Genomic DNA, 23,911 nt, shown 5'->3' with positions numbered 1-23,911 from the left:
GGATTTTGAAATGATGAAGTATATTTTAACAATTACATTTACTTTTGATACTTATGTATATATATATATTTTTTTAAATACTCAAATAGTATTTTACTGGGTCACTGACTTTTACTTGAGTGTTTTTCTATTAGAAAGGTATCTTTACTTTTACTCAAGTATAACAATTGAGTAATTTTTACACCACTGCTGCTATGTACCATAGAGGTCAATGGTCAAGGTTCTGCTGACCTGAACATTACGAAAATGTGTCTGAATCTCTAAGCTTTCCAATCTAGCTGTCTGATAACAAATTCAGATGGAATGGCCTGTCCTGCACTTTGTAAAAACCCAGAGTGCATTGAGGGAATGCTGGAAAATGCTCTTGGATCCTTTCTAAACATAGCAAATGTGAATACAAAGAGAACTCGGAACACAAAATAGGTGAAGTGAACTGGCAAAAGAGTTGAGTCCTCATTCAAAGGCGAGGGCAGTGTGAATACAAAGAGAACAGAGTTATTTTCCTTATTTTTTATGTTAAAAAAGGACTATGTGAAAATAACCTTTGTGAGAAAAAAATATATATATGAAAGAAAGTTGGATTTCTCATTTGGACCACTCAAAAACAGACAGAATACAATAGTCAACTTTTTACTGAAAGTAGGCTAGACTTCACACTCTCAGAGATACTTTTGGTTGGATAGGCCCATCTGCATTCCAGTCAAGTGCACTCAATCATAACAGTCACAAGTTAATGTATAGAAAGACCTTACATGAGGAGTTGTTGCAGAACACGCCCATCATAACATAGTTCCAAACTCCTTAAACACAGCCCATGGTTGGCTGTAAAATCAAACACTAGACAAAGGCTACATGAATATTGATGAAAGACATTTTCCAAGTCAATTCATATTTTTCAAGCAGGACATTGCTATTTAAGTGCTCATTATCACTAACTAATTTTGTGTGGACTTACTGCCGAACTTGTGCCCACTTTCATGCAGTCACTCAAACAGTAACAAACATGGCTAGAAAAAGAGATGACCAGTGATGAAGGTTTATCGCAGTCGCTACGAACATAACCATAAAGACACATTACTCACATTACTACCTTTTGGTCCTGCATCTCCTAAACCATCATCCATTGAGTTGGTACAAGAATTCAATCTTGACTTTATGGCTGGTAATGGGTCAAATACATTAGGGGAAGAAGTACACAATTAGGCTACTTTAGTTTAGGTTGGAATAAGCATACGGGTTCGAAGCCCATGGAGTGGGACTACTGCCTCTAAAGCAGTCACTGTTAACTGACTGAGCCCAGCGACGAGAGCATGACGAGAACACTGCACTGACACTCCTGTCTCGTCAGTTCGCATCGCTAGCCAAGGCATCCTATCAGAGCATGACTAAGCAATTTCTGAGCGTCTCTACTCCCCTCCTCCTATTAGAAGGGGCATGGTCTCTACTAAAGGTCGACCGATTAATTAGGGCCGATTTCAAGTTTTCATAACAATCGGATATGGGTAATTTTGGACGCTAAAATGGATTATATATATATATTTTTTTTTACACCTTTATTTAACTAGGCAAGTCAGTTAAGAACACATTCTTATTTTCAATGACTGCCTAGGAATGGTGGGTTAACTGCCTTGTTCAGGGGCAGAACGACAGATTTTTACCTTGTCAGCTCAGGGATTCAATCTTGCAACCTTACGGTTAACTAGTCCAACGCTCTAACCACCTTCCTCACAAGGAGCCCGCCTGTTACGCGAATGCAGTAAGAAGCCAAGGTAAGTTGCTAGCTAGCATTAAACTTATCTTATAAAAAACAATCAATCAATCATAATCACTAGTTATAACTACACATGGTTGATGATATTACTAGTTTATTTAGCGTGTCCTGCGTTGCATTTAATCAATGTAGTGCGCATTCGCGAAAAAGGACTGTCGTTGCTCCAACGTGTACCTAACCATAAACATCAATGCCTTTCTTAAAATCAATACACAGAAGTATATATTTTTAAACCTGCATATTTAGCTAAAAGAAATCCAGGTTAGCAGGCAATATTAACCAGGTGAAATTGTGTCACTTCTCTTGCGTTCATTGCACGCAGTCAGGGTATATGCAACAGTTTGGGCCGTCTGGCTCATTGCGAACTAATTTGCCAGAATTTGACGTAATTATGACATAACATTGAAGGTTGTGCAATGTAACAGGAATATTTAGACTTATGGATGCCACCCGTTAGATAAAATACGGAACGGTTCCATAGTTCCCTGAAAGAATGAACATTTTGTTTTTGAGATGATAGTTTCCGGATTCGACCATATTAATGACCTAAGGCTCGTATTTCTGTGTGTTATTATGTTATAATTAAGTCTATGATTTGATAGAGCAGTCTGAGCGATGGTAGGCACCAGCATGCTCGTAAGCATTCATTCAAACAGCACTTTCGTGCGTTTTGCCAGCAATGCTTGAAGCATTGCGCTGTTTATGACTTAAAGCCTATGAACTCCCGAGATTAGGCTGGTGTAACCGATGTGAAATGGCTAGCTAGTTAGCGGGGTGCGCGCTAATAGCGTTTCAAACGTCACTCACTCTGAGACTTGGAGTAGTTGTTCCCCTTGCTCTGCATGGGTAACGCTGCTTCGAGGGTGGCTGTTGTCGATGTGTTCCTGGTTCGAGCCCAGTTAGCGGCGAGGAGAGGGAAGGAAGCTATACTGTTACACTGGCAATACTAAAGTGCCTATAAGAACATCCAATAGTCAAAGGTATATGAAATACAAATCGTATAGAGAGAAATAGTCCTATAATTCCTATAATAACTACAACCTAAAACTTCTTACCTGGGAATATTGAAGACTCATGTTAAAAGGAACCACCAGCTTTCATATGTTCTCATGTTCTGAGCAAGGAACTTAAACGTTAGCTTTCTTACATGGCACATATTGCACTTCTACTTTCTTCTCCAACCACTTTGTTTTTGCATTATTTAAACCAAATTGAACATGTTTCATTATTTATTTGAGGCTAAATTGATTTTATTGATGTAATATATTAAGTTAAAATAAGTGCTCATTCATTCAGTATTGTTGTAATTGTCATTTTTACAAATAATTGTATTATTTTATTTTTTATAAAATCGGCCGATTAATCGGTATCGGCTTTTTTGGCCCTCCAATAATCGGTATCGGCGTTGAAAAATCATAAAATCGGTCGACCTCTAGTCTCTACTCAACTTAGCAGCACTTCAGAGGCAGAAAGGGACGGAGAATTAAAGGGAGAGAGTGAGTGTGAGAGGGAGTTTTGGAGACAGAGTGGGCTGAGGAACTGAGGATGGGGTAAGAGAGGGATAAAGGAGGCGGCAGTGTGGAGGTCAGATAGTGAAAAGATGGAGACCATAGAAAGAGAAAGTAAAACTATTTCTACGAATATGCCATTTCATTTTAAGGGAGAGACCGCATCAAATAGTTAACTGAGCGCTAAAAAGGTGCAGATAGAATGAATAAAAGCAAAAAGAAAAGCGCAGACGGAAGGGAGGTAAGTAGAGGGGGACTATAACCTACAGCAGGGGTCATCAACTAGATTCAGCTGCGGGACAATTTTTTCCTGGTGTTAACAGTAATGTCCAACAATTAAAATAAAAAAATAATATGGGAAAAAAAATACAAAATACATACAGTACCAGTCAAACGTTGACACCTTCTCATTCAAGGATTTCTCTTTGTTTTTACTATTTTCTACATTGTAGAATAATATTAAAGACATCAAAACTATGAAATAACACATATGGAATCATGTAAGAAGCCAAAAAGTGTTAAACAAATCAACATATATTTTATATTTGAGATTCTTCAAAGTAGCCACCCTTTGCTTTGATGACAGCTTTGCACACTCTTGGCTCTTCAATGGAGCAAGAAATATGGTGGAAACCCATACGAGCCCATGAAAAACACCAACTCAATAGGGGAGGGAGCAAGTGAGAAAACTTCAGTTTAGAAAGGCAGAGAATCGGAAAGTGGCGAAAAGCGTACTGCAGCTGAAGTGCAATCTTCTCCCATCATTGGCAAAGAAAAATGCCCGAGTGACATGTTCTATGGAAATACAGAGGTTGTTGTACTGGGTCTATAAAGCCTGAATGTAAAAGATCAACATGCCTCCATTACACACACACACACACACACACACAGTGGAGGCTACTCAGAGGAGGAGGACCATCCTCCTCAGTGAATTTAATAGAAATGGTGAAACATTAAAAAAAAGTTATCCTTTCAAGATAAAACTATAAATATTTTCACGTCACCAAATAATTGATTAAAACACACTGTTTTGCAATGAAGGTCTACAGTAGCCTCAACAGCACTCTGTAGGGTAGCACCACGGTGTAGCCGGAGGACAGCTAGCTTTTGTCCTCCTCTGGGTACATTGACTTCAGTACAGTAAAAAAAACAGCAATTATGACAACTTCCTGAGGGCGTCCTCCAACCCATCAGAGCTCTTGCAGCATGAACTGACATGGTTGCCCACCCAAAGAAAGAATCAGAGAATGACTCTAGTACTGAAAGCATAAGCTACAGCTAGCTAGCACTGCAGTGCATAAAATGTGGTGAGTAGTTGACTCAGAGTGAGAAAGACAGTTGAACAGTTGAACATTAATTTCTTCCAAAATTAAGGAGAAGCGAGAGTGAGATATATATGGTTGTATGTTGTTTTTACTTTCACTTAGCTATCAAACGCAGCTAGCTAGTTTAGCCTTCTTAAACAGAGAGGGATGCCATGTTAGCTAGCTGGCTATCCAACACTGGAACTCTTCCAAGTCAAGGTAAGCTTTTGGTTTTATTAATTTATTGCCACCGGGTCCCACCGGTGTAAATGCTGAACTACTTTCTGACCATACACTGTACTGCATTATTGCAGCCGGTTTACTAACACGTTAGTTCTAGTAGCTATATTGACTATGACGGGACAACGATGTAGGCTGTGTATAGCTGCCAGCGGTCATGATATGAAGGTTTGAGCATGCCGTTTTTATGTGGCTGCTATGAAAGTGAATTGTGTCTGCGTGTGATCAGGGGTGTATTCGTCCCGCTGATTTTGTTGAAAAACATTTTTTCAAAAACGTTAGAAAACAGAACCGGGATAAACATACCTGAATTTGTACAACATAAACTCATTTGTAGCTGTCGGACTAATGATTATACCCTAGATCAGCTACATGCAGGCAAGAGTGTGTAAGGTGGTACTGAATGCGTCACTGTCTCGCATCTTGATTACTCAAAATTCTCTCTACCGGTGCACCTACGTTGTAAACTTTAATTCGTAGGCTAGGTTGTAGCAACCTCATGACGGGTACAGGGAAAATTTGAGTATCATGTAGTAGCCTGAAACTATTGATGTTACATTGAGCTGGGTGAATGGAACATGAATGAGTCATCCAATATGCTGTAATAGAAAGAAGGCAATGCTCATAAAAAAAAAGATAATCCTCCCTCATCTTAAACTGCAACGACCACTGAAACACACCTACCTACCTTTCTCAGCTTGCGTCGGAATGCAGAGGTATTCATCTGTTGTTGGGCATATACGTAGGTGCTTTCAGTGTGTTTTGAGTGGGGAACGATCAAGGTCTAACATAGGTCCTGAGATAATGGAAAAGATGTAGCCTAGCCGGACACAAGGCTCATGTTAGGCTACATCGTGATTGCCGATGGGGGAGAAAAAACAGGGAGATTGACAAGAAAGCTCTGCTTGTAGAGGACCAGTATGCTGGAATACATTGCATGCTGCAATTCTTTAGACCGTTTTAGTCTTCTTCCTTTGCTCTGCCTCCTTGTAAGCCAAATGAGAAATAAACTAGAAAGTGAAAAGCATTCAAACTCATTGTAATAGGGTAATAATAATCTGAATAAATGAGTTGCAAATAAAATCTGGACACACACACAAGATAATATATGGAGGATAGGTTTATGGGAAGCTCCCAGAAAAATTGGAAGGGCTTATTATTCCAACTGAAAATTGGGAGGCAACTCAATGCTCCCCCACAGAAACAATGTCTACGGTGGACTTCAACTCAAAATGTATTGTATGTTTTAAAATGTTCTTGCAGCCTGTCTGTGTCCTCACATCCAGACATGTGTAGTAGAGCAGTGTGGTCCTCTGATAGATAACGTCAAGTAAAGAGTATAATTGAACCCTTGGTTGCAAATCCAAGGTCACTCTCCAACCCCGAGTTATGAGTGGACTGAGTGTCGTTCTTGAAGGTAGTACGGGAGTCTCAAATCCAGAGTAAGCTGCTGATCATGTGAATCAAGTTTGTTGATAATTCAAGCTCAAGTGAATTGACTTCCGATGTGCAAGGTGGCCTTGTGAGCCCTAGCCCCACATGACCGCTTGACATGATCCTGTGTCACTCTTGTCCCAGTGGTTGCCGATGACAACCAAGCCGGTGTACCCAGGTGCTTCTCCCTCAAATCTCAGCTCAATTCCGGTCCCCAACCCTTGCCCATAGCCCTTTTCTCAAGAGTCTTAGCAGAACTGAAGGGACCAGACAGATCTCTTAATCTGCAACGTAGATCTTCAATAGCACCATATTGCTTTCACCTGTCCAGGTCCTGTCAGGTCTGTGCGAATCATGTGAGAATGGGCTAAGGGTTTAGAAAAAAATGGGGGAAAAGAGCAGAAGGAATCCGGGCTGGAGGCAGGTGGGTGTGGTGGAGAGAAGGCCCTGGCTCCTGCATGCTAGACTAACTCAAAGCAATGCCAGGAATTTCATTCCCAGGAACCCCAGCCAGTGCGGGCCTGCACGGCACCACATGCAAATAGTAGGGATGTGCATCTTTCCCATACAGGAATGATACGTTTCAGTTTGAAACAATTCAGTTCGATTGGAGAATGAATCAATGCAATTCAGTTCAATGCGATACACTAACATTTGTTGTATAAAACACATTAATTTTCCATTCTAAATTAAAATCTGCTGATGGAACTCATAAGCTGGGCCTCCCTGAGCTGGATCTGTCGGAGCTGATTTATGTGTGTGTGTGTAAATGATGCATGTCTATGGTGTACTATGTAGGCACCTGGGCTGAGCAATAAGGGAGACTAGGCATCTACTACCCCATTACCACTATCAGATCTGGGGGGTGGGGGAAATGGAGCCCGTTTTTTGTCCCCTCTTCTAAAATCGCCACCACCCACTAATTAACTTGTCATTTTAGCAGATTAAGTGTTTGAGCTAGTAGTGTATCAATATTTATCATTTACAAATTAGCTATGACATAGCCAATGAATATATAGCAATAGTTTGGATTTCACCCCATCTCAAAATCTAATGGTTTTGACCATTTTGAAGTTTTTACAGAGTGACATTTTCTTCCACTCTCGCTTCGACCACGCAGTGGGCCTCGCAAAAAGGATTGCTGTCCTCGTTATGAAATGATCAACTTTACCCGTTTTATATATAAATGACCATACAGATTGTTTAAAGCAAACCTACAAAAACTATTGCTGATGGTAAACCTCAACAATCAAAATAAAATCAATTTTAAGCCCGGTTCGGCAGGTATATCCAGATGAGAGTCGTCTCCGGTAGCTTACTTTTCCCAATTTTCAACTAGAGGTCGACCGATTATGATTTGTCAACGCCGATACCGATTATTGGAGGACCAAAAAACGCCTTTACCGATTAATCGGTGATATAGATATATATATGTAATAATGACAATTACAACAATACTGAGTGAACACTTATTTTAACTTAATATAATACATAAAATCAATTTAGTCTCAAATAAATAATGAAACAATGTTCAATTTGGTTTAAATAATGCAAAAACACAGTGTTGGAGAAGAAAGTATAAGTGCAATACGTGCCATGTAAAAAAGCTAACGTTTAAGTTCCTTGCTCAGAACATGAGAACATATGACACTCACCACTGGTGTCCCCCAGGGCTCTGTTCTAGGCCCTCTCCTATTCTCGCTATACACCAAGTCACTTGGCTCTGTCATATCCTCACATGGTCTCTCCTATCATTGCTATGCAGACGACAACAATTAATCTTCTCCTTTCCCCTCTGATAACCAGGTGGTGAATCGCATCTCTGCATGTCTGGCAGACATATCAGTGTGGATGACGGATACCTCAAGCTGAACCTCGGCAAGACGGAGCTGCTCTTCCTCCGGGGAAGGACTGCCCGTTCCATGATTCCGCATCACGGTTGACAACTCCATTGTGTCCTTCCTCAGAGTGCTAAGAACCTTGGCGTGATCCTGGACAACACCTGTCGTTCTCAACTAACATCAAGGCGGTGACCCGTTCCTGTAGGTTCATGCTCTACAACATTCGCAGAGTACGACCCTGCCTCACGCAGGAAGCGGCGCAGGTCCTAATCCAGGCATTTGTCATCTCCCGTCTGGATTACTGCAACTCGCTGTTGGCTGGGCTCCCTGCTGTGCCATTAAACCCCTACAATCATCCAGAACGCCGCAGCCCGTCTGGTGTTCAACTTTCCCAAGTTCTCTCACGTCACCCGCTCCTCCGCTCTCTCCACTGGCTTCCAGTTGAAGCTCGCATCCGCTACACAGACATGGTGCTTGCCTACGGAGCTGTGAGGGAACGGCATCCGTACCTTCAGGCTCTGATCAGGCCTACACCCAAACAAGGGCACTGCGTTCATCCCCCTCTGGCCTGCTCGCCTCCCTACCTCTGAGGAAGTACAGTTCCCGCTCAGCCCAGTCAAAACTGTTCGCTGCTCTGGCACCCAATGGTGGAACAAACTCCCTCACGACGCAGGTCAGCGGAGTCAATCACCACCTTCCGGAGACACCTGAAACCCACCTCTTTAAGGAATACCTAGGATAGGATAAAGTAATCCTTCTAACCCCCCCCCCCCCTTAAAGAGTTAGATGCACTATTGTTAAAGTGGTTGTTCCACTGGATATCATAAGGTGAATGCACCAATTTGTAAGTCGCTCTGGATAAGAGCGTCTGCTAAATGACTTAAATGTAAATGTAATATGAAAGCTGGTGGTTCCTTTTAACATGAGTCTTCAATATTCTCAATTAAGAAGTTTTAGGTTGTAGTTATTATAGGAATATTTCTCTCTATACCATTTGTATTTCATATACCTTTGACTATTGGATGTTCTTATAGGCACTATAGTATTGTCAGCCTAATCTCGGGAGTTGATAGGCTTGAAGTCATAAACAGCTGTGCTTCAAGCATTGCGAAGAGCTGCTGGCAAACGTAGGAAAGTGCCGTTTGAATGAATGCTTACGAGCCTGCTGCTGCCTACCACCGCTCAGTCAGACTGCTCTATCAAATCATAGACTTAATCATAATAAACACACAGAAATATGAGCCTTAGGGCATTAATATGGTCAAATCTGGGAACTATAATTTCAAAAACAAAACGTTTATTCTTTCAGTGAAATACGGAACCATTACGTATTTTATCTATAGGGTGGCAACTAAGTCTAAATATTGCTGTTACAATGCACAACCTTCAATGTTATGTCATAATTATGTACAATTCTGGTAAATTAATTACGGTCTTTGTTAGGAAGAAATGGTCTCCACACAGTTCGCAATGAGCCAGGTGGCCCAAACTGCTGCATATACCCCGACTCTGCTTGCACTGAACGCAAGAGAAGTGACACAATTTCCCTAGTTAATATTGCCTGCTAACATGCATTCTTTTAACTAAAACTGCAGGTTTAAAAAAAGATATACTTGTGTATTGATTTTAAGAAAGGCATTGATGCTTATGGTTAGGTACACATTGGTGCAACGATTATGCTTTTTTCACGAATGCGCTTTTGTTAAATCCTCACCCGTTTGGCGAAGTAGGCTGTGATTCAATGATAAATTAACAGGCACCGCATTGATTATATGCAACGCGGGACAAGCTAGTTAAACTAGTAATATCACCAACCATGTGTAGTTAACTAGTGATTATGTTAAGATTGATTGTTTTTTATAAGTTTAATGCTAGCTAGCAAGTTACCTTGGCTCCTTGCTGCACTCACGTAACAGGTGGTCAGCCTGCCACGCAGTCTCCTCGTGGATTGCAATGTAATCGGCCATAATCGCCGTCCAGAAATGCCAATGACCGATTACCGATTATGAAAACTTGAAATCGGCCATGCCGATTAAATCAGTCGAACTCTATTTTCAACAATAACATAACATAACAATTACCCAGCAAACACATAGGTTGTTGCTGAACTAATAAAGCCTAATATTACGCAAGCCATTTTACAATTTGAATGCTTTAGGTACCGAGCAGATGTGCAATATCAGGAACAGGCTGGCTACCCCACGTTGGTCAGCGCCCAAAGCTGAGCACAGTGCGCAGTTTGTCTAGGCTACTGATGTCGTCTGGGGTTGTTCGGCATGCAACATGACTTGTAGATCAATGACTGTTAACAGTTACACACAGTTCGACACTGAAGGAGAGGACGCATCAGTTGTCGCAAAAGATTAGATACTTTCAGAAGGTAGAAATAATGTAATACGACTCCCCAAAAAATTGCGAACGGGTGATTCGTAAAGTTTAAAATCAAATTTCTGACTGGTGCAAACTACATTTGGATCGGTTTTGGGTCCGCAGACCAATGCGGATGTTAAACATTTGAATCTGGGACTGATGTGTATCGGTGAATAGTTACATCCCTAGCAAACAGACTAGGAGAACAACAGAAAGAGGAAAATGGGGCACACTGTTTATACGGAAAATTGTCTGCGCTTGAAAATTGTGATTATTGCCGACGCTAAACTGATTAATTTGATTGATTATCGTCGAAGAGTAGAGGCACAAGATGCAGCATGTTTGGATGTAAATGCAATTGTAACGTGAAAAGTCTTTGTAAGTACATATGGCTGAGTTGGTGTGACATTTTCCATCTTCAATTTAAGATTATGTCCATTGATATTTAGCAGGGCTGGGAGAATATTAGGGAATATTCTACAGACTACAGCTGGGTTTTTGAAAAACCTGACCACAATTTTGCCTACAAAATGAACAAATTACTCTGCGCATTAAGTACAAAAATTGCAGCAGAGAACTTGAAATACTTTGCAAACTCACTCCATTGGAAATGTGCGGGGAGGCTAAAATTAGGGCTTGCTCTTGACAAAGCCTCTCATGGCACTCTCATGGCAGGGCTGACAAACGTGGCATTTTGGCTTTGGCAAAGCTGGCCAAGATGTCTTGAGCAGTGAACCAAGGAGGAAATATATATATTTTTTAAATGGCATGACAAAACAATCCCTATTTCCCCATTTCATTCCACAGCAGAAACCTGAACAATGCTCATCCACTGGAGCGCATGCACGTTTTCGAATCCTCTCAGTTCCCTGTGCCAGCACGTTCCAGACAAATGTAACACTTTTTTTTTTAAAGCCGAGAGGCCAATGGCTAAATCAATAAGGTTAACAGACGGTGTGTCCACTTTGAACGGCTCAATGCGGAAAAGCTGGTCTTGCCATGGGGCTCTTTTGAAGTCTTCCATAACCTCTCCTAGACTTGTTGACACAGCTTGAGCGGAGAAAGCCACACTTGAGGGATCCGAGGGGGGTGGTTTGGTGGAGAAGAAAGGGGGTAAAAGCTTGTCGCAAAAAATTCCTTAATGCGACCCACTGGGGCTATAACCTCCCCACCGTTGTCTCTCACTCCCGCTCTCTGCGAGGGCTGACTTGCTCTAACCTCATGCATCGGGCTACATTCCTGCCATGCCTGTGGCGTTGCATTGCTACGGCATCATCGCACTTTAGCATTTGCCGGCCCTTGCCAGTCTACACACAACAGGAATGCAGAGGCCATCCCCCATCGTTGGGATGCCACATGTGCCAGTCGTCCAACAGTGGGAACTCGAGCAAAGACTAACTGTTTCTCTGCAGCATTCCTTCACAGTTCATTCAATCTCCCACATAAGACCAACTTCTCAACATAATGAACAGTGTACTGTTTCTGCAGCGTTGGCTAAAAGATTAACCGAGGCAAGTCAAAGGTCATTTCCAGATTCATATCAAATGGTACACTGTATCATTACATCATTCAGTCCTAGCTGGTCCATTAGGATGTTTTTTCAGTAGGCTAGAATTCAGTTTCAGTATTATTAACCTACTGTTTCAGTACTGTTCTGATTCTCCCAGTTCTTCTTAGCATTCTCTTTTCCTGATCACTACCTCTGGCCCAATATGACACATAGTGGGGCTTAGGCTGGGCCTACCCCTTCATGTCAAACCCCCATTGTAAATTGGACTACTTATTTTGTTTGTCATCCAGGTGTCCTTTTCGTCATCTAGACCACTACCATTATATATGCCTAATACTTTAACTTTTTAGGCCTAAATTGGTCAGTCTGGAGTGGGTTTAGCTAAGCACTTTACAGTGCAAAACAACTTGGGCTAGGCCTAGGCTGTCGTGAACTAAATATATGCTCGTCAGAAACAACACTCATCTTGAGAAAGCACTGGGGTGAACAAAAAAAATGTAAAGATTTTTTTTTTTTTTAAAGAAACAATTTTCGCAACTGTCATTGTAACATCTCACTTGAGGGCTGCGACTGAAGTTCACCGACTCGGCATTCCCCTGCTCGCAGCATCTTGCTGAAAAACCCCCACCCTGATCACCTCACGCCAGTCACAGGCCTCTATTTACCAACACACGCAAACTGGAGAGGCTCTAGTCAGTGTTCACTCTGTGTAGACCAAGGTAACATGTGTGGCGTGTCACTAAAATTTGCCCACATCAGGCATGTTATTTCAAACCCTCCCGACAAAGGCTGATATGCGTTTGTTTGATCAATAACATCAATTTCACTCAGCAGCGAGTTGGTAAATCGCCCAAAACATGGCCAGCACCTTTATGAGACTATATGAGGGTGTCCCAAAATATCGAGACAGTCAGAATCTACTTGAAAAAAGTTGCTGCATCAATCTTGATGGGCTGTGACCCAAGTATGTAATGTTTCAAAACCTAATCTCTCTTTAAATACCTGTTGAAGCAGGCAAGCAGAGTACCACAACAACAATATAATGACACTTATGACTACTCTTGCATTTCTCAAGATGATTAGTACTACAATATTCAGGGTTGCTGCTAGCAAGTCGTTTATTTATTCCGTGTCTGAAAATGAGGGCCCAGTTTGAACGTTGCTATGGGCCCCTTAGCTTAGGAAAAAGTGATGCAGTTTTGCCGAGGGGGGACAACGTTCTGTGAGTGTGACAGCGTCCTCCCCCACAGAAGCTCGTTCTGTGAGTGTGACAGCGTCCTCCCCCACAGAAGCTGCCAGTGCCACCACACTCAAACTGACACCGTGGGCTAGATGTGCATGCAGTGACGCTGAGATAGCAGATACAAATAAGAGGAGACATTTGTAGGAATGGTGTAATGCATGGGGAACTAGTGACGTTTGAGTTTAGGTGTAACAAAAAAAAGTTAAGTCAAACATAGGGCTGTGTGCGTCTGTCACGGGTCCCCACGGGTGCACCCCAATAATGAGCGGGAGGCAGCTAACAACAGTAGCCGATATACAACGTTATCTAGGTACTATTAGCACACACAAGCATTTCGCTCCACCCGCAATAACATTTGCTAAATATGTGTATGCATCCAATAAAATGTGATTTGACCAACCAAACCATGTGTCAGTGGTAACATGGTACCATCAAATGTTGTATGTTGCAAAAAAAATCTATTCCTACAAGACAACACAGTTTGAGTTAGCTAATTAACGTTAGCTGACTAGCTAATAATAGGTACTTTGCTTGTAATGCATACCCTCGCCGTCTAGTTAGTTCGCTTTGCACCTGCCAACTTCCTAGCCTACCTTGTTCAGGGAGGGTACCAATAGCCCCCGCCATTTCGGTGCGTTCTCCTCGCTGAAAAAGTCGTACTGAACCTGGGCTGCTTGCATAGCTTCAACTGTTCGTCTTCGTGCGCTATCTTGCAGCCAGCGAGCGATGTGTGTTCACGGCCACTCTTCACATCAAAACAGTATATAGTGTAGCCCGTGGTTGGAACTGAGAGGTGCAATATTCTGTGCGGCCCGCTGCCTCAGAATATCCACGCAATGAGCATTCCTCTACCAAAACAGTTAACAATGCGACCATCGCATCGGTCGTGTGCAGATGTTGATAGCTGCTAGCTAGCCGTCTGCAGCTGCCTAAGCAAGTAGCTATCGTTAACTAGCAGGCTTGCTCTTTCGGACATCAAGTTTAAAAAAGCCAAAATTCACGAAACCAAATATACTTCAAATGCTAACTAGCAAGCTTGCGTTGTCAAATGGAAATTATTCCAAGTTCTGAACGGACGTTGTTGATGGCAACAAAGTTAGCCTTGCTAATTTAGCAAACTAGCTTGCAGCCGAGCTGGTGATGTTACTAGCCATAGCCGATCGATCCGAATCGGAAGATGGTTGGCAGTAGTGATCAACTAGCAATCTGTGGACAGTGGCGTAGCTGTCTAGCTAGTATCCAATTTGGGGATTAATGTGTCACTTCACGTTTCGGGAACTGCGATACTGTTCGTCCTTTTCGGCCAGTTGAATCATTCCCTATATTTTGGGGGAAAAAAAACTCTTCGGTGCATAATCGCCCATTTTCACCGAATCTTCGACAGGGTGGATATTGATAACCGTGTTATCCTCCATGAATTTATAATTTCCAAATCATGTCTCCAGACTATTTAGCTTTTTGTTAGGTTATCGAGAAAACCAAGATTCCACGCACAGGCTGGCTTTAATGACCAGTTTGGCTTTGGTCAAAATTATTTATTTGGACGATTGTTATGACTCTGGTCGGGTGCAGTTGTTGGTAGAAGAATTGCACAGGCGCAATGGATAGCTAATGACGTACTTCGGGCTTGTTTTCGATAATCATCGCGCCTGCCCAAAATCTGGATATAATCTGGCTAAACCGAGAGCAATAATTGATTAAACGATAGAACGAAAAAGATCGCTTGATGAGGATCACTTGAAACCATTGCATACTCACAGGGCCCTAAACACTCACTGTCACTCCAACACACACACACTCACTCCCATCATTTCTCACTCCCACATAATATGCACATACATTTCTACTGACTCGACACACCCACTCACATACAAACTACTACTATTCTGTATATTTTATATCCTGTTGCCTAGTCACATTACCCCTATACAGATCTACCTCCATCACTCCAGTATCCCTGTACATGTAAATATGGTATTGGAACTAACATTTAAAATATTTCCTGTATATAGTACCGTATGCTTACTTAATTACTTTGTGTATTTCTTATTCTTATTTCTCGTCTCCTTTTTTTCTAGTAAAACAGTTATGGATTATTGTATTTTTGTGTTGAGTTTGCAAGAAAGTCATTTCACTGTACTTCTGAAACTTGAAACGTGCCAACGATGCATGTGAACTAGTGCTAGATTAACTCACGCGGTGAGGTCGCAGACTTGATTAGCAGAGCCCAGAGAAAACATCATGGAAACCATTTATCTTTTTGTAGAGACTTCCCAAAGAAGACACCTCCACTAACTAATGTGTGGAGCAGTTAATGTTATAGAAAGTATTCCAAATGTTAAAAATACACATCTACATCTTGGCAGAATTTTTTCCGTAGGTTTAATAGGCATAAAAATACATACAGTTGAAGTCGGAATTTTACATACACCTTAGCCAAATAGATTTAAACTCAGTTTTTCACAAATCCTGACATTTAATCCTTGTAAAAAATCCCTGTCTTAGGTCAGTTAGGATCACCACTTTATTTTAAGAATGTGAAATGTCAGAATAATAGTAGAGAGAATTATTTATTTCAGCTTTTATTTATTTCATCACATTCCCAGTGGGTCAGAAGTTTACATACACTCAATTAGTAATTGGTAGCATTGCCATTACATTGTTTAACTTTGGAAAAACGTTTTGTGTAGCCTTCCACAAAATTCCTCCTGACAGAGCTGGTGTAACTGAGTCAGGTTTGTAGGCCTCCTTGCTCGCACACACTTTTTCAGTTCTGCCCACAAATTTCTATAGGGTTGAGGTCAGGGCTTTGTGATGGCCACTTCAATACCTTGACTTTGTTGTCCTTAAGCCATTTTGCCACAACTTTGGAAGTATGCTTGGTGTCATTGTCCATTTGGAAGACCCATTTGCGACCAAGCTTTAACTTCCTGACTGATGTCTTGAGATGTTGCTTCAATATATCCACATCATTTTGAAGTGTGAAAATAAAATGACATTGCATATGGCTTCATATCAAAATGAGCCTAAAAGCTATCTACATGACATACTCATAGTGTACAATCTCAATATTCTATTTAAATCAATTACAAACACATTGGTCAAGCACTTGTTAGGTAAGGTCGCATGCTCTCAGTAGTTGGTCAATACTGAAATAGTGCGATATCCAGGAATGTGGGTTTGTGTTACTATAAATGTTGACTTTCAATTAAAATCATAAGGTTTATCTAAAAACAGGACACATCCAAGGTCGCTTGCTTGATGGATGGTCCGATTGCATCTGAGACCAAGGAGTTGCAGAGTCAGACATGTCCTCCTCATCATATTCTGTTCCCATCAGGACATGAATTCCAATTTATGAACAGAAAAATAAACCTAATTGCAATATTCAATGACTAAATTTAATTCAGATTCATAATCTCTTAAAGTGTAACTGAAACCAACCCTGGGCCATGTTCATTAAGGCATACAATGGAAAATGGTTTTGACACCGACAATGAAACCTAAGGTTTCTTATTGGACAGGTTCAGGTAGTACATCCCTGTATCACTTCGTTTCAGAAAGTTTTGTGCCTACTGAACAGGACTCTGGTTACCAGAGCACAGGGTGGTTAGTAACTGTTCTCGTGTCCAGCCAGGATGTATAGGTTGCTGTGCGCTGTAGGGTTGTCTGTAGGTCTGCTCTCCAGCACTACAACCCTGCAATCAAAGGTACAATAGGGGTGTATTCAGTGATGTGAAATGTTCTGAATGTTGCAGATAGAAATGTAAGTAATAGAGCTGGCCCCATTACTGTCCCTATTCCATCTGACAGACAAGCATATCTGTTCTACACAAAACATTTCTATATGCCAGTTAATATAATGTTTACATACCCTACATTACTCATCTCATATGTATATACTGTACTCGATACCATCTACTGCATCTTGCCTATGCCGTTCTGTACCATCACTCATTCATATATCTTTATGTACATATTCTTCATCCCTTTACACTTGTGTGTATAAGGTAGCTGTTGTGAAATTGTTAGGTTAGATTACTCGTTGGCTATTATTGCATTGTCGGAACTAGAAGCACAAGCATTTCGCTACACTCGCATTAACATTTGCTAACCATGTGTATGTGACAAATAAAATTTGATTTGAACCTTTTATATTGTTACATCCTCCTGAACAGCACTAAGTCACTTTATGGCCACAGACCGACTTCAGTCTCGATGGCACAGACGATCAGATCTCACAATGCTTCGATAAGTGTTAAACATAGCATGAACTGCAAGAATACGATATATTAATCTTCTGAGCTGCGACTGCAAAAAATAAGATCTGGAACACCACCATAGCTATTACAGGAACTAATCGAGGAACTTTTTAAAAATATATATATATTTTTTAACTTGCATAGTTTTTTAAAATTAATTTGACTGCAGTCAGAAATGAGGGAGATACAGTTGAAGTCGGAAGTTTACATACACCTTAGCCAAATACATTTAAACTCAGTTTTTCACAATTCCTGACATCTAATCCCAGTCAAAATTACATGTCTTAAGTCAGTTAGGATCATCACTTTATTATAAGAATGTGTAATGTCAGAATAATAGTAGAGAATTATTTATTTCAGCTTTTATTTCTTTCATCACATTCCCAGTGGGTCAGACGTTTACAAACACTCAATTAGTATTTGGTAGCATTGCCTTTAAATTGTCCAATTGACTCAAATTATGTCAATTAGACAATTGACTCGCGAAGAGGGCATGACAAAGCCTATTCCCCCTCAGGAAACTAAAAAGACTTGGCATGGGTCCTGAGATTCTCAAAAGGTTCTACAGCTGCAACATCGAGAGCATCCTGACTGGTTGCATCACTGTCTCGTACGGCAATGCTCGGCCTCTGACCGCAAGGCACTACAAAGGGTAGTGCGTACGGCCCAGTACATCACTGGGGCTAAGCTGCCTGCCTGCCATCCAGGACCTCTACACCAGGCGGTGTCAGAGGAAGGCCCTAAAAGTTGTCAAAGACCCCAGCCACCCCAGTCATAGACTGTTCTCTCTACTACTGCATGGCAAGCGGTACCGGAGTGCCAAGTCTAGGACAAAAAGGTTTCTCAACAGTTTTTACCCCCAAGCCATAAGACTCCTGAACAGGTAATCAAATGGCTACCCGGACCATTTGCATTGTGAGCCCCCCCCGCAACCCCTCTTTTTACGCTGCTGCTACTCTCTGTTTATCATATATGCATACACATGTACATACTACCTCAATTGGGCCGAACAACCCCTGCTCCCGCACATTGACTAACCGGGCTATCTGCATTGTGTCCCACCCGCCAACCCCTCTTTTACGCTACTGCTACTCTCTGTTGATCATACATGCATAGTCACTTTAACCATATCTACATGTACATACTACCTCAATCAGCCTGACTAACCGGTGTCTGTATGTAGCCTCGCTACTTTTATAGCTTCGCTACTGTATATAGCCTGTCTTTTTACTGTTGTTTTTATTTCTTTACCTACATATTGTTCAACTAATACCTTTTTTGCAATATTGGTTAGAGCCTGTAAGTAAGCATTTCACTGTAAGGTCTACACCTGTTGTATTCGGCGCACGTGACAAATAAACTTTGATTTGATCAGAAGCTTCTAAAGCCATGACAACATTTTCTGGAATTTTCCAAGCTGTTTAAAGACACAGTCAACTTAGTGTATGTAAACTTCTGACCCACTGGAATTGTGATACAGTGAATTATAAGTTAAACAAGTTTAAAATAACACATTTGTATTTTAAATGTGTTATTATTTTATTGTCAGACATAAGACTGTAAAACAGCAAATCAGCTCCAAGTGATTTTAATTTTGGAAATCTGTTCCAAAGTATTCCCACGCATAATAGAGAGATACACAGTAACAGTATGTGATTGTATACAAATGTAAGGAAGGTTTGACCTGATTATGTTTTAGTCAAATATTATATCTGTTGGGCTTCTTGTGGTCAATTTGCAGGTTACAAATTCTTTGTAATTATGTTCCGGCCCCCTGACCATCCGCTCATGAAAAGAAATCGGCTCGAGGCTGAATCTAGTTGATGATACTTGCTAAACGAATTTAGCCTCAATCTAAAAATGGATTTCTCACCTGTCTGATCCTAGGAGTCGGAATATCCTGGTGTTGTCGGAAATTTCCTGTGTAATCTGGTGGGAATATGGACAAGATCCAATAGTCACGTCATCACAGTCATTATCATATTCATCATATATTTTGAGCCAGCAGCATACCACCCTGCATACCACTGCTGGCTTGCTTCTGAAGCTAAGCAGGGTTGGTCCTGGTCAGTCCCTGGGTGGGAGACCAGATGCTGCGGGAAGTGGTGTTGGAGGGCAAGTAGGAGGCACTCTTTCCTCTGGTCTAAAAAATATCCCAATGCCGTGATTGGGGACACTGCCCTGTGTAGGGTGCAGTCTTTCGGATGGGACGTTAAACAGGTGTCTTGACTCTCTGAGGTCATTAAAGATCCAATGGCACTTATTGTAAGAGTGGGGGTGTTAATCCCGGTGTCCTGGCTAAATTCCCAATCCAGCCCTAAAACCATCATGGTCACCTAATAATCCCCAGTTTACAATTGGCTCATTCATCCCCCTCCTCTCCCCTGTAACTATTCCCCAGGTCGTTGCTGTAAATGAGAATGTGTTCTCAGTCAACTTACCTGGTAAAATAACGAATAAAAAATATATATACACTGCTCAAAAAATAAAGGGAACACTTAAACAACAACACAAGAGCCCTTGTGAGACCATATGCTGACACATGCACATTTGTGGCCTGCTGGAGGTCATTTTGCAGGGCTCAGGCAGTGCTCCACCTTGCACAAAGGCGGAGGTAGCGGTCCTGCTGCTGGGTTGTTGCCCTCCTACGGCCTCCTTCACGTCTCCTGATGTACTGGCCTGTCTCCTGGTAGCGCCTCCATGCTCTGGACACTACGCTGACAGACACAGCAAACCTTCTTGCCACAGCTCGCATTGATGGGATGAGCTGCACTACCTGAGCCACTTTGTGTGGGTTTGACTCCGTCTCATGCTACCACTTAAGTGAGAGCAACCGCCAGCATCAAAAGTGACCAAAACACAGCCAGGAAGCATAGGAACTGAGAAGTGGTCTGTGGTCACCACCTGCAGAATCACTCCTTTATTGGGGGTGTCTTGCTAATTGCCTATAATTTCCACCTTTTGTCTATTCTATTTGCACAACAGCATGTGAAATTTATTGTCAATCAGTGTTGCTTCCTAAGTGGACAGTTTGATTTCACAGAAGTGTGATTGACTTGGAGTTACATTGTGTTGTTTAAGTGTTCCCTTTATTTTTTGAGCAGTGTATATTACAACAATAAACAGTTCAAATACTATTGTTATATACAGTTATTGCGTCCGCCGGGGCATTGACACAACTTGCCTCATTAGATTTGAAACTCCGTCCTTGCATGCCATGTCTCCAGAAAGCCAGAACACTGTCTTGAAGGCAGACTGTGGAAAAGATGGATATTTAATATACCGTATTCAAAAGTTCACCACAATGTCATTTATCATAACATGACTGTGATACTATGCTCTCCTCTCCATTCTATAGCTGTTGATACGTGTGTGTGTGTGTTAGCTAATCTCTAGCAAAGGGGTCAAGGGCGATTACCTATCGACTCAATCTGGAAATTAAAAGTCAGCTCGGCCAAAAGCTTTCTACTGGACTTCAGCCTCCCCTGCAGATTCACAATCTTAATGGATCCTGAGGGGGAAAATGACACATGGAAGTTAAACAATGATGCTATTACAAGAGCCTGAAGACAACCAGGCACAAAATGGCTGCCGTCCATCCAGGCGGGCTGCAACACATTGGTGGCTATTGAGGCGAGTTTCCCCCGTGTCATTTAAAGGACAGCTCAGTGATAAAACATTATACACGGTTAATATATTGTCATAATGTTATTAGCAATGCATACAATGAATGCACAATGCATTTATAATCTATATGGATAATATTACAATACAAATCTGATTTTTGGATAGTCAAGACATGCTGCTAGACTCACGATCTAAGCAGACAAGAATGGTGTCTCTTTCCAGTTGAGTCACATGGATAACACAGGTCTGCGGAGTGTCTAGGAGGAAATCAAACATAAAAACCTCAACTAACCATTTCATCTTTTGCTTTATTAACGTCAAACATTTTCCATTATGAATGTGCACAACGATATAGGACTATATTTTCTCTATAATTGTTAACTTTTGAAAAGTTAACCATTTCCAGTATGGTCAATGTGTAGAATGTGAACGTCAGTCTCCAGTGTGTGCTACGATAAAAAAATTTAAAGAATAATGGGGATTTTAAAAAATGATGATATTGAATGTTTATTTAATTCCATATTAATTCCATAATGAAGTTCCATATTAAAGGAGCACTAAAATCTAGAGTTGTGTCAAGTCTATGTCAATGAGGAGTCAAGGTCAGTCTTTGAATGAGACCTTACCGGACTCTTTGAGCCAGGGGCAAGCGGTGTTGGGGTCCAGCGTCTCAAAGCGTACCACCTGGTTGAGCTCCGTGCCCTTGCTGACGCCCATACAGATGAGGTGCTCGGGCACCACAAGCATCTCAAAAACCTCCATCGGGCAGGGCAGGGGAAAGTCAATGTTCTTAGGAGGAGAGGGTTAGCGTTAGCATTAAGCTTGTCAATGTTAGGAAGAGAGGGTTAGCATTATCATTATGCTACATGGTCTAGACTCTAGCATGTTATCATGCTAATCTCAAATTCTTTATTCTTGGGAGGAGGAGAGTTAGCATTAGGCATGTAGACGGATGGGGTGTTTACCAACAAGAACGATGCGCGCGGAACCACAAAGTAAAAACAGACGGGGTTGGCTTACAATCAAAGTATTATTTATTTTTTAATTTTATCCCCTTTTCTCCCCAATTTTCGTGGTATCCAATCGCTAGTAATTACTATCTTGTCTCATCGCTACAACTCCCGTACGGGCTCGGGAGAGACGAAGGTCGAAAGGCACCTCCAACCCGAAGCCAGCCGCACCAATGTGTCGGTGGAAACACCGTGCACCTGGCCCTCGGTTAGCGCGCACTGCGCCGGCCGCCACAGGAGTCGCTGGAGCGCGATGAGACAAGGATATCCTACCGGCCAAACCCTCCCTAACCCGGACGACGCTATGCCAATTGTGCGTCGCCCCACGGACTCCCGGTCGCGGCCGGCTGCGACAGAGCCTGGCGCGAACCAGAGACTCTGGTGGCGCAGCTAGCACTGCATGCAGTGCCTAGACCACTGCGCCACCGGGAGGCCCTAATCAAAGTATTATTGACAACATGTATGATATATATAGAAAAAAACATAAATACAGGGTAAGCATTAGCATTAGCTCATGCGTTACAAAGCAAGGTAGTTAGTCTATGTTGCGGGTTAGCATGCTATCCAAACACAGACACCTCCGGTGCCGCGGCAGGGGAAGTGAGTGTTTTTAGGAAGAGGAAGTGTGTTCCATTAGCATGTAGGCTACAAAGTAAAGGATGTCTCTTAGCATGTCCAACACCTGCATTTGACAGGGCAGTTAGGGAAAGTTGTGGACTGTTATTAGTCAATTCTTCTTGGAAGCTCTATCATAGCTAGTGTCAATGCTTTTTGTTTTTGATTGAAACCTCAATGGCAAACTCTTATATGCATTGACATGGGCTGTCAGCACTCCAAAAAGGTTTGGGGAGAGTGAGCCTGGCAACACGTGGAGATGGCTAAATAAATGCACACAGACACAAAAATTATCTTTACTTGATGAGCATGAACTTCGCATGGGCTCCACCCATTCCAACATGACCACACTGGATTGGAAGGCTCCACAACAAGTACTGTGCCCGTGTAAGGGTTTTCTCACTAAGGGGAATATTGGTGGTCAGCCGGGGTTGTCAATCATACTTAACTGTGACACAAATAGTATTTCAAAGACCTTTCTACTATTGATCCAGTTGAAGAGGTTGTTGTCCTAATTGGTTTTAAGGGAATGGGGAACTATTGTGTTTTTACACGTAGTGAAGTGGTGCATCTACTCTCATCTGTAGCAGATTATGTAGCAGCTTGTGGGGAAGTAATGGGTCACGACGTAGAAAGAGATGAAAACCGAGGGGGGGGGGGGGGGGAAGAGAGAGAGAGAGAGAGGAGAGAGGAGAGAGAGGAGAGAGAGAGGAGGAGAGAGAGAGAGAGAGAGAGATGTATGACCATATTAGAGAGACATATTTCTCAGATTACACAGAATCCACAAAGAATTGGAAAACAAATCCAATTTTGATAAACTCCCATATCTATGGAGAGAATTCCACAGTGTGCCATCCACAGCAGCAAGATTTGTGACCTGTTCCACAAGAAAAGGGCAACCCAGTGAAGAACAACACCATTGTAAATACAACACCATATTTATGGCTTATTTATTTTTAACTTGTGTGCTTTAACCATTTGTACATAGTTAACAACACTGTATATATATAATATAACATTGTAATGTCTTATTTTTTGAAACTTCTGTATGTGTAATGTTTACTGTTAATTGTGTTGTTTATTTCACTTTGTATAATATCTACCTCACTTGCTTTGGCAATGTTAACAACATGTTTCCCATGCCAATAAAGCCCTTGAATTGAATTGAATTGAATT

At 41.7% G+C, this 23,911-nt stretch overlaps 1 protein-coding gene and 1 pseudogene across 1 annotated transcript in view; both read right to left on the bottom strand.

Annotated features, from left to right (window-relative positions):
- LOC111957031 (son of sevenless homolog 1) overlaps positions 1-14,831 on the bottom strand; it is a gene marked incomplete at its 3' end in the record, with an annotated part of 70,857 nt that extends 56,026 nt beyond the window's left edge. The window contains exon 1 of the mRNA XM_023978114.3: positions 13,815-14,831. Within this exon, the coding sequence (XP_023833882.2) occupies positions 13,815-13,901 (87 nt within the window). The remainder of the gene's footprint in view (positions 1-13,814) is intronic.
- Positions 14,832-15,787: 956 nt separating this feature from the next.
- LOC111956209 (mitogen-activated protein kinase kinase kinase kinase 3-like) overlaps positions 15,788-23,911 on the bottom strand; it is a 95,002-nt pseudogene continuing 86,878 nt past the window's right edge.

The sequence above is a fragment of the Salvelinus sp. IW2-2015 genome, linkage group LG1 (assembly GCF_002910315.2).
Source record: "Salvelinus sp. IW2-2015 linkage group LG1, ASM291031v2, whole genome shotgun sequence".
Taxonomy (NCBI): Eukaryota; Metazoa; Chordata; class Actinopteri; order Salmoniformes; family Salmonidae; genus Salvelinus; species Salvelinus sp. IW2-2015.
The sequence above is the reverse complement of the archived record's forward strand: the minus strand, read 5'-3'. Positions and strand labels throughout refer to the sequence as shown.